Source organism: Pristiophorus japonicus, chromosome 8 (assembly GCF_044704955.1).
Source record: "Pristiophorus japonicus isolate sPriJap1 chromosome 8, sPriJap1.hap1, whole genome shotgun sequence".
NCBI classification, from domain to species: Eukaryota; Metazoa; Chordata; class Chondrichthyes; family Pristiophoridae; genus Pristiophorus; species Pristiophorus japonicus.
Genome location: NC_091984.1, coordinates 231,255,053 through 231,267,280, shown reverse-complemented (window position 1 = coordinate 231,267,280; position 12,228 = coordinate 231,255,053). Strand labels below are relative to the sequence as shown.

Sequence of the window (12,228 nt, the reverse complement as noted above, 5' to 3'; positions counted from 1 at the left end):
CCACTGGAAACAGCCTTCCATCAACCATTACCCTCTGCTTCCTGCCTTTGAGCCAATTTTGGATCTCTGACCTCTGATCTCAAATATCTGGGCTCTGTGTGTTCTGTTCTCTGTGTTCTGTGGGCTTTGTGTTCTCTAGGCTCTGGGTTCTGTGGGCTTTGTGCGCTCTGGGCTCTATGTGTTCTCTGGGCTTCAGGCTCTGGGCTGTGGGCCAGATGCTGAGGATGTGACGCCGGATGAGGCGGTTCAAGTCTCCGCCCTGCGCAGGAGGAGCTGATCAACGACACACACACCCACCCACACAAAAACACTCCCCTTATTACAGGGCAGAGAGAGGGAGAAGCGACCAGGAAACAGCGCTGCGAGCTGGAGAGCAAAGCCTCCCTTTCCCCATTGCAGCTCAGCCCCGCTCGCTGGCCCTCACTGCAAGGTCAGCAGTCTGTGTGCAGCCAGGAGGAGCAGTGTCCCCAGCCCCGGCTTTGCTGTCTCTCTCTGTGTGTCTCTCCCCACACACACACAGCCAGTGAGTGATGTCTGCCCCCAGCCCCTTCCACACGCCTCGCTGTCTGTCCGCCGCCGCTCCAGCCGCCAAAGCCAAGCTCACCCACCCTGGCAAGGCGATTTTGGCAGGTGAGTTACTTCGGGGTTTCTTGTCGAAGGGGTGAATGCAACAAAATAATGATCGGGGCGTAATACGGTGAAATGTAGACTCTGTGTATGTGGAGAGGGAGATAACAGGCAACTTGGGTTGGTCAAACATTGATGCTAAACTGGTACTAACGCTGTGTGTTTAGATGCATTTTAGTCTGTAGACACACAGTTAGTTCTTCACAGTCACTAAGAGGCAAAGTCCGAGGTTCAAAGAATGTTCCAGCTTAATCATTGTCATTTATTAATTGTATGTGTATGTGATCATTGTAATGACACTAGAAGCCCCCCCCTCCCCCCAGCACATTTTAAAACATTTTATTTATAATAATTTTAACAACAACAACAACAACAAATGTGTTCAAATGTTGAGACTGTATGAATGCATCTGGCTCGGTACTGTGTTTGACTTTGGACCATTAATTGCTGATCAGAATCTGATCCAAGTTCCAACGATTTGTTTGGAAGTTGTCCCTTGCAGTGGGCTGATAATGAAAGAAAGACTTGCATTTATATAGCGCCTTTCACGACCACCGGACGCTCCAAAGCGCTTTACAGCCAATGAAGTACTTTTTTGGAGTGTAGTCACTGTTGTAATGTGGTAGAACGCAGCAGCCAATTTGCGCACAGCAAGCTCCCACACACAGCAATGTGATAATCACCAGATCATCTGCTTTTGTGATGTTGATTGAGGGATAAATATTGGCCCCCGCTCTTCTTCGAAATAGTGCCATGGGATCTTTTACGTCCACCTGAGAGAGCAGACGGGGCCTCGGTTTAACGTCTCATCTGAAAGAAGGAACCTCCGACAGTGCAGCGCTCCCTTAGTACTACACTGGGAGTGTCAGCCTGGATTTTTGTGCTCAAGTCCCTGGAGTGGGGGAACTTTATCAGTCCTGGAAGTGTGGGAAACGTTATTCAGCGATACTTCTGCCTCGTCACCAATTTTCTCCGCACTACTGACTTTATGCTGAGCGATACTTGTGCCACCTCACAGTGTGGCTTTCAACAAGCGAGTGTCCCGCTCTCTGTAGCTTCCGCGCTCCTCCAATTCTGGCCTATTGCGCATGTCTGATTTAATCGCTCCACCATTGGCGCCCATGCCTTCAGCAGCCAAGGCCCTAAGCTCTGAAATTCTCTCCCTAAACCTCTCCACCCCCTCCTCCTCCTCCTCCTTCTCCTTCTCCTTAAAACCTACCTCTTTGAGCCAGCTTTTGACCACCAGTTCTAATATCTCATGTGGCTCGGTGTCAAATGTTGGCTGACAATCGCGCCTTGGGGAAATTTTACTTTATGTTTCATTGTTGGGATGTGGGTGATGCCAGGCCAGCATTTATTGCCCTTGAGAAGGTAGTGGTGAGCCACTGCAGTCCATGAAGTGAAGGTACTCTCACAGTGCTGACTTTGTCGTAGCGGTTATTTAACAGTCACCATTACTAATACTAGCTTTTATATTCCAGATTTAAATTAATTGATAGTAAATTTCCCAACTGCCATGGTGGGATTTGAACTCATGTCTGTAGATTATTAGTTTGGATTACTAGTCCAGAAACATAACCACTAGACTAACGACACTGTGTAGCATACCTTGCATAATATACTAGTTGTCAGTTAATTTGAGACCAGCATTTGAAGGCCAGAGACCAGATTGAGCTGAATTCCTACATTACAACAGTGACTGCACTCCATAAAGTACTTCATTGGCTGTAAAGTGCTTTGAGATAAGAACATAACAACATAAGAATTAGGAACAGGAGTAGGCCATCTAGCCCCTCGAGCCTGCTCCGCCATTCAACAAGATCATGGCTGATCTGGCCGTGGACTCAGCTCCACTTACCCGCCTGCTCCCCGTAACCCTTAATTCCCTTATTGGTTAAAAATCTATCTATCTGTGATTTGAATACATTCAATGAGCTAGCCTCAACTGCTTCCTTGGGCAGAGAATTCCACAGATTCACAACCCTCTGGGAGAAGAAATTTCTTCTCAACTCGGTTTTAAATTGGCTCCCCCGTATTTTGAGGCTGTACCCCCTAGTTCTTGTTTAGGGTCCAGAGTTTAACAATCTCATGAAAACAGATTATCTGGTCATTGTCACGTTGCTGTTTGTGGGAGCTTGCTGTGTGCACATTGACTGCTGTGTTTCCTACATTAGCACAATGACTACACTTCACAAGCATTTAATTGGCCACAAAGCACTCCTGACAGTGCAGCACTCTCTCAGCAACGTTCCCTGTGCGCTGAGCTTTGTTCTGCGTGGCCTGACTCTGTGAATGCGTGGCCCCTTTAAATTTCTGCGCCTGCGCAGTATTTATAACGTGAAAGCTGGTTACTGCGCGACCACGCACACGCACAGCTTAGCGGGAACATTGTCTCTCAGTACTGCAGCGTCAGCTCAAGTTGCTGGGGTCAGACTTGAACCCACAACCTTCTGACTCAGAAGCAAGAGTGCGACCCCCCCCCGAGCCACTGCTGATGCTTTCAGGAGAGGAGGCCAGAAAAAGTAGAGGGGAAACCATGTTTCTCCACGCTGCCTAGTTAAAAAGCACAGAGAACTGTACAATACGTTGAATAAATGGGAGAAGTGTAAAACAAACAAAGGCTTTCAAACGGCCTTTGTGTGAATATTGCTGTTTACTTACTATATTCACATGAAATTCCTCGGGCTGCAGTTTACAGCAGGGGTTCACCTGTTTACAGACAGCTTGGCTTAGTTGGGAGCACTGTCACCTCAGGCAGACGTCAGTGGGTTCAAGTCCTATCCCAGCGCACATTCTGGTCTGACACTTCCAGTGCAGTGCCGAGGGAGTGCCGCACTGTCGGAGGTGCCGTGTTTTGGATGAGATGTTAAACCGAGATTTTGGGACACTGATTGTCTCCAGGGGCAGCACGGGCCCAGCCCACACTGCGATGTGTGTGCGCACTAGGTCTGTGCAGCAGAGCTGGTCTCCAGTCGTCTTGGTTAACCCTTGCCACTGGAGACCCAGCTCTGTCAAGCCCCGTGTGGTGGCTGGTGTGCACCGGCCACCCCACGTTTTAAAAAAAATCCACGCACAGGCATCTCCCACCCTTCGGGATGTAGTTCGGGATCTTCATTCGAAACACCTGTGAACGCATCCTTTTTTTGGCGTGGAAGCAAGTCATCCTCATTTCGAGGGACTGCCTATGATGATGATGAAACCAAGATCCGTTCTGTCTGTTCAGGTGGGCATAAAAATAAATAAATCCCATGGCACTGGTCAAAGACGAGCAGGGCGTTCCACAATATTCTGGCGAATGGTCTTTATTTGCTGTGTTAGTTGCATCCTCTCAGTTCTAGTATCATCCTTATAAATCCTCTGCACTTTCCCCAGTGAGTCAATATCCTTTCTGTAGTATGGAGACTAGACCTGCACACAGTACTTCCAAGTGTGGCCTAACCACTGTTCTATGTAAATTTAGCATTATCTCCCAGCTTTCTCTAGAAATCAACCTCAGTCCGCAAATAGCAATGAGATAATGACCAGATACATTTTATAGTGATGTTAGTTGACAGATAAATATTGACCAGGGCACTGGGAGAAATAATTTATTTCGCCCCTTTCACAACCTCAGGATGTCCCAAAGCACTTTACAGCCAATTAAGTACTTTTGAAGTGTGGTCGCTGTTGTAAAGTGGGAACCGCGGCCGCCAATATGCGCACAGCAAGCTCCCACAAAACAGCAATGAAATAAATGATCAGAGCATCTGTTTTAATGAATGTTAGTTGAGGGATGAATATCGGCAAGGACACCGGGGAGAGTTCCCCTGCTCTGTGCTATGGGATCTTTTACGTCCACCTGAGAGGGTAGATGGGCAGAGATCTCATCCAAAAGATGGTACCTCTGACAGTGCCAGCACTCCCTCAAAACAGCACTGGGAGTGCCAGCCTAGATTTTGTGCTCAAGTCTCTGGAGTGGGACTTGAACCCACAACCTTTGAATTCAAGAGACGAGAGAGTGCTGCCCACTGAGCCACGGCTGGCACTGAGCCTCATCGTGCTATGGGGTCTATGGCGCCCATTGGAGAAGGTAGGCGGGGCCTCGGTTTAACGTCTCATCTGAAAGAAGGCACCGCCGACAGTGCAGCGTGTCCACCAATGTTCACACAACACATTTCAAGGCCTCGGCGTTTGAGCTATCACAGTGGCCGCGCCTTCATCATAAGAAATAGGAGCAGGAGTCGGCCATTCGGCCCCTCGAGCCTGCTCCGCCATTCAATAAGATCATAGCTGATCCTGCAAACACCATGGGGTCTTGCCCGAGATTCTGGCGTCTTGAGCACCTTTGGGGCCATGTTGGATTGTTCCAACTCTGTCGACGGGATTGGGCAGTGTTCCGCTTAAAATTATTTTTTTGATGTATTTAAGAGCGGCAACCGCTTGGGTTTTTTAAAAAATTCAACTCAAAATGGGTGTACCACCAAAAATAAGCACTTTTAATAAGGGTGTCACCAACGTTTCCTGTAAGCCGGGCTTTGTTTTGCACGGCCTGTTTCTGTTAATGCGTGATCCCTTTAAATGTCTGCGCATCCACGGTATTTACAATGTACAAGCTGGTGAGCAGCCTGCCCAGGACAACAACAACAACTTGTATGTATATAGCGCCTTTGTAACAAAGTACAATGTCCCAAGGCGCTTCACAGGAGTGTTATAAAACAAACAAATTTAACGCCGAGCTGCGTAAGGAGAAATTAAGGCAGGTGACCAAAAGCTTGGCCAAAGACGTAAGTTTTAAGGAGCGTCTTAAAGGAAGGAAGAGAGGGAGAGAGGCGGAGAGGTTTAGGCAGGGAGTTCCAGAGCTTGGGGCCTAGGCAACAGAAGGCACGGCCACCAATGGTGGAGCGATTATAATCCGGGATGCTCAGGAGGGCAGAATTAGAGGAGTGCAGACATCTCAGGGTGGGGGGGGTTGTGGGGCTGGAGGAGATTACAGAGATAGGGAGGGGCGAGGCCATGGAGGGATTTGTAAACCAGGATGAGAATTTTGAAATCAAGGTGTTGCTTAACCGGGAGCCAATGTAGGTCAGCGAGCACAGGGGGTGATGGGTGAGTGGGACTTGGTGCGAGTTAGGACACGGGGCAGCCAAGCTTTGGATCACCTCTAGTTTACGTAGGGTAGACTGTGGGAGGCCGGTCAGGAGGTGCGTTGGAACGGTCAAGTCTAGAGGTAACAAAGGCATGGATGAGGGCTTCAGATTAGCGCGCAATCTCGTGTGCACACACCTTAGCGGAACACCGTAGTGTCCAGTCCACCACCTGTCAGTACCCTGATTTAAATATGACTGAAAATGACTTTTTTTTTAAAAACTACACTGAACTATTTACTAGTTTTATTGGTGTACACTAGTCAGTTTGTTAGTAAATTAAATATATTTTGATATGGGGAAAAAAAAGTTTAAAACATGCCAACCCGTGACTGTCGCCTCAGAAAATGAGCGCGATTTGAAGAACCTTCCCAAACCAGCGCAATCCGTGGAATCTCGCAACTTCAGCCTGGGGGCGTGGCCAGTTTTGTGGGCGGGGCCTGATCTGGGGCAAATTGAATCTTGAACCAACGTAAAAAGATGGCGCAAAACACGAACGCAAGTGGTTTTCAACTCGGGAGTTCGGCGTACAGTTTTGGCCTCCTTATTTATATTTGCATTGGAGGCAGTTCAGAGAAGGTTCACGAGGTTAATTCCTGAGATGAGGGGGTTTGAAGAAAAGTTGAAGGGTTTAGAAGAATGAGAGGTGAGATTATTGAAACATATAAGGTTCTGAGGGGGCTTGACAGGGTGGATGCAGAGAGGATGTTTTCCCTCGTGGGGGAATCTAGAACAAGGGGGCATAGTTTCAGAATTAGGGGCCGCACATTTAAAACAGAAATGAGGAGGAATTTCTTCTCTCTGAGGGTTGTGAATCTTTGGAATTCTCTACCCCAGAGAGCTGTGGAGGCTGGGTCATTGAATATATTTAAGGTGCAGATAGACAGATTTTTGAATGATAAGGGAGTCAAGGGTTATGGGGAACGGGCAGGGAAGTGGAGTTGAGGCCAAAATCAGATCAGCCATGATCTTATTAAATGGTGGAGCAGGCTCGAGGGGCCAAATGGCCGACTCCTGCTCCTATTTCTTATGTTCTTATGGACGTAACGCACTTGCGATTAAAATTCCCACCAATCTTTCTGTTTGCGCTGGTTTGGCCTATTCCGCTCGGATTGCCCCGATATAACTAGCGGAAACTGGGCCCCAGCATGTGTGTGTGCACAACTTAGCTTGTCTTGTCAGATTGCCAGTTTGTCCACAGGAGTTGACGGATGTTAAACAGGATTTACGGAACTTCTGAGGGAGGATAATCAGTAATCGGTGGTGCACATTGGTACCAACGACATAGGTAAAAAAAGGAATGAGGTCCTACGAGACGAATTTAAGGAGCTAGGAGCTAAATTAAAAAGTAGGACCTCAAAAGTAGTAATCTCGGGATTGCTACCAGTGCCACGTGCTAGTCAGAGTAGGAATCGCAGATGAATACGTGGCTTGAGCAGTGGTGCAGCAGGGAGGGATTCAAATTCCTGGGGCATTGGAACCGGTTCTGGGGGAGGTGGGACCAGTACAAACCAGACGGTCTGCACCTGGGCAGGACCGGAACCAATGTCCTAGGGGGAGTGGTTGCTAGTGCTGTTGGGAAGGAGTTAAACTAATATGGCAGGGGGATGGGAACCAATGCAGAGAGACAGAGGGAAACAAAAAGGAGACAAAAGCAAAAGACAGAAAGGAGATGAGTAAAAGTGGAGGGCAGAGAAACCCAAGGCAAAAAACAAAAAGGGCCACTGAATATAAAGGGGCTGCAGGAGGGGTCAAAACTAAAAATCATGGTTTAAAAACTAGGATTAAAACACTCTACCTAAATGCATGCAGCATTCGAAATAAATTAAATGAGTTGACGACACAAATCATTACAAATGGGTATGATTTGGTGGCCATTATAGAAACATGGTTGCAGGGTGGCCAAGACTGGGAATTAAACATGCAGGGGTATCTGATGATTCGGAAAGATAGACAAGAAGGGAAAGGAGGTGGGGTAGCTCTGTTAATAAAGGATGATATCAGGGCAGTTGTGAGAGACGATATTGGCTCAAATGAACAAAATGTTGAATCATTGTGGGTGGAGATTAGAGATGGTAAGGGGAAAAAGTCACTGGTGGGCGTAGTTTATAGGCCCCCAAATAATAACTTCACGGTGGGGCAGGCAATAATCAAGGGAATAATGGAGGCATGTGAAAAAGGAACGGCAGTAGTCATGGGGGATTTTAACCTACATATCGATTGGTCAACTCAAATCGCACGGGGTAGCCTGGAGGAGGAATTCATAGAATGTATACGGGATTGTTTCTTAGAACAGTATGTAACAGAACCTACAAGGAAGCAAGCTATCTTAGATCTGCTCCTGTGTAATGAGACAGGAAAAATAAACAATCTCCTAGTAAAAGATCCTCTCGGAATGAGTGATCACAGTATGGTTGAATTTGTAATACAGATTGAGAGTGAGGAAGTTGTGTCAGAAACGAGCGTACTATGCTTAAACAAAGGGGACTACAGTGGGATGAGGGCAGAGTTGGCTAAAGTAGACTGGAAACACAGACTAAACGGTGGCACAATTGAGGAACAGTGGAGGACTTTTAAGGAGCTCTTTCATAGTGCGCAACAAAAATATATTCCAATGAAAAAGAAGGGCGGTAAGAGAAGGGATAACCAGCCGTGGATAACCAAGGAAATAAAGGAGAGTATCAAATCAAAGACCAATGCGTATAAGGTGGCCAAGGTTAGTGGGAAACTAGAGGATTGGGAAAATTTTAAACAACAGCAAAGAATGACTAAGAAAGCAATAAAGAAAGGAAAGATAGATTTCGAAGTTAAACTTGCGCAAAACATAAAAACAGATAGTAAAAGCATTTACAGATATATAAAACGGAAAAGAGTGACTAATGTAAATGTTGGTCCCTTAGAAGATGAGAAGGGGGATTTAATAATGGGAATTGTGGAAATGGCTGAAACCTTAATCAATTATTTTGCTTCGGTCTTCACAGTGGAAGACACAAAAACCATGCCAAAAATTGCTGGTCACGGGAATGTGGGAAGGGAGGACCTTGAGACAATCACTATCACTAGGGGGGTAGTGCTGGACAGGCTAATGGGACTCAAGGTAGACAAGTCCCCTGGTCCTGATGAAATGCATCCCAGGGTATTAAAAGAGATGGCGGAAGTTATAGCAGATGCATTCGTTATAATCTACCAAAATTCTCTGGACTCTGGGGAGGTACCAGCGGATTGGAAAGCAGCTAATGTAACACCTCTGTTTAAAAAAAGGGGGCAGACAAAAGGCAGGTAACTATAGGCCGGTTAGTTTAACATCTGTAGTGGGGAAAATGCTTGAAACTATCATTAAGGAAGAAATAGCGGGACATCTAGATAGGAATAGTGCAATCAAGCAGACGCAGCATGGATTCATGAAGGGGAAATCATGTTTAACTAATTTACTAGAATTCTTTGAGGATATAACGAGCATGGTGGATAGAGGTGTACCGATGGATGTGGTGTATTTAGATTTTCAAAAGGCATTCGATAAGGTGCCACACAAAAGGTTACTGCAGAAGATAGAGGTACGCGGAGTCAGAGGAAATGTATTAGCATGGATAGAGAATTGGCTGGCGAACAGAAAGCAGAGAGTCGGGATAAATGGGTCCTTTTCGGGTTGGAAATCGGTGGTTAGTGGTGATCGGTGCTGGGACCACAACTGTTTACAATATACATAGATGACCTGGAAGAGGGGACAGAGTGTAGTGTAACAAAATTTGAAGATGACACAAAGATTAGTGGGAAAGCGGGTTGTGTAGAGGACACAGAGAGGCTGCAAAGAGATTTGGATAGGTTAAGCGAATGGGCGAAGGTTTGGCAGATGGAATACAATGTCGGAAAGTGTGAGGTCATTCACCTTGGAAAAAAACATAGTAAAAGGGAATATTATTTGAATGGGGAGAAATTACAACATGCTGAGATGCAGAGGGACCTGGGGGTCCTTGTGCATGAATCCCAAAAAGTTAGTTTGCAGGTGCAGCAGGTAACCAGGAAGGCGAATGGAATGTTGGCCTTCATTGCGAGAGGGATGGAGTACAAAAGCAGGGAGGTCCTGCTGCAACTGTATAGGGTATTGATAAGGCCGCACCTGGAGTACTGCGTGAAGTTTTGGTCACCTTACTTAAGGAAGGATATACTGGCTTTGGAGGGGGTACAGAGACAATTCACCAGGCTGATTCCGGAGATGAGGGGGTTACCTTATGATGATAGATTGAGTAGACTGGGTCTTTACTCGTTGAAGTTCAGAAGGATGAGGAGTGATCTTATAGAAACATTTAAAATCATGAAAGGGATAGACAAGATAGAGGCAGAGAGGTTGTTTCCACTGGTCGGGGAGACTAGAACTAGGGGGCACAGCCTCAAAATACGGGGGAGCCAATTTAAAACCGAGTTGAGAAGGAATTTCTTCTCCCAGAGGGTTGTGAATCTGTGGAATTCTCTGCCCAAGGAAGCAGTTGAGGCTAGCTCATTGAATGTATTCAAGTCACAGATAGATAGATTTTTAACCAATAAGGGAATTAAGGGTTACGGGGAGAGGGCGGGTAAGTGGAGCTGAGTCCACGGCCAGATCAGCCATGATCTTATTGAATGGCGGAGCAGGCTCGAGGGGCTAGATGACCTACTCCTGTTCCTAATCCTTATGTTCTATTCAAAACTCCTGAGCAACGGAATTTTAACAAGAGATGTGACCCAGGCAGGTCTGATTGGTATTGCCCTTTTCCCATTCATTTCACTTCACTGCTTTTCAGTGCTCACTTGCCACCAAAATAATGTTGATAAGGAATTTACACAGAGCTAATTCACACCACCCAGCAGAGCAACTTCCATTTCTATAGAGCTTTCACCTCGTAAAATGACCCACGGCGTTTCACAGGAGCATTATCAGACAAAAATTGACACCAAGCCAAAGAATGTACGTGTCACTGTGTCAGCTCTGGCTCAGTGGATAGCACACTCGCCTCTGAGTCAGAAGGTTGTGGGTTCAAGTCCCACTCCAGGAACTTGAGCACAAAAATTCAGGCTGACACTCCCAGTGTTGCACTGTCGGAGGGGCCGTCTTTCAGGATGAGACGTTAAACCGAGGCCCTGTCTGCTCTCTCAGGTGGATGTAAAAGATCCCACGGCACTATTTTGAAGAAGAGCAGGGGAGTTATCCCCGGTGTCCTGGGCCAATATTTATCCCTCAATCAACATAACAAAAATAGATTATCTGGGTCATTATCACATTGTTGTTTGTGGGAGCTTGCTGTGCGCAAATTGGCTGCTGCGTTTCCCACATTACAACAGTGACTATGCTCCGTAAGTACTTCATTGGTTGTAAAGAGCTTTGAGACGTCCGGTGGTCGTGAAAGGCGCTATAGAAATGCAAGTCTTTTTTTTAAAATTAGGATAGATGAACAAAAGCTCAGTCAAAGAGGCAGGTTTTAAGCAGCGTCTTGAGGTGGAGAGACAGAGAGGTGTGGGGAGGGAATTCCAGAGCTTGGGGCTCCGGCAGCTGAAGGCAGGGGCAGCAATGGTGGGGTGAAGGAAATCAGGGACACGCAAGAGGCCAGAATTGGAGGAGCGCAGATATCTCGGGGTGGGGGGGGGGGGTTGTGGGGCTGGAGGAGGTTTCAGAGATAGGGATTGCTCCCACAAACAGCAATGTGATAATGACCAGACTGTGTTTTGTTATGTGGATTGAAGGATATATATTGGCCCAGGACACCGGGGATAATTCCCCTGCTCGTCTTCAAAATAGTGCCATGGGATTTTTTTATGTCCAGCTGAGAGGGCAGACGGGGCCTCGGTTTAACGTCTCATCCGAAAGGTGGCACCTCCGACAGTGCAGCACTCCCTCAGCACTGCACTGGAGAGTCAGCCTAGATTTATGTGCTCATGTTCCTGGAGTGGGACTTGAACTGCTAAGGTAAGACTTCAGAGACCAGACCCTGCCTGGGTCAAATGTGCCCGCGCTGTCTCAGTTGCTATTCAACCGAGACCACCTCTATTTCTTCTAATGAGTCGAGTAGGGTCAATCTTAATTCAACATCAGCTCTTTATTTCTTGAGCATATGCCCGGGAGAGCTCTGGATACCACCCACCACCTTCTGAATCAAATACGTTTCTGCTCCCAGTTATATAGGGCTGACATTGTGTTTGTTCCAGGAGATTCGTGTGCATACAGATCCTGTCTTCGTTAATCGCACAATGTTGCGATGGTTTGTGGTCCCTGTAACCAGGGGTCTATTGGCTGGTTTCCCTGCACAATGAAAGTCTCCCTCCCATTCTTATCATGAGCTGTGTTATCTGATCTCCCTGTCTGTGCATGTCTCTGCTGCCCAGCTTTTCCCCGACTGCCTTGTTTATTTAATTGTAACACGTTTAGCAGCTGGCCTCTCTACACAATCAGTGAGGATCACTCCACAAGCTGATCTCTGGTCTACCTGTGTGTCTGTCCCTGCTGACC

The 12,228-nt window shown here is 46.9% G+C and overlaps 1 protein-coding gene across 1 annotated transcript in view; it reads left to right on the top strand.

Moving 5' to 3' along the window:
• The first annotated feature begins 320 nt into the window (after positions 1–320).
• LOC139268327 (tricarboxylate transport protein B, mitochondrial) overlaps positions 321–12,228 on the top strand; it is a 106,658-nt gene continuing 94,750 nt past the window's right edge. Inside the window, exon 1 of the mRNA XM_070886401.1 lies at positions 321–630. Within this exon, the coding sequence (XP_070742502.1) occupies positions 531–630 (100 nt within the window). The 5' untranslated portion in view covers positions 321–530. The remainder of the gene's footprint in view (positions 631–12,228) is intronic.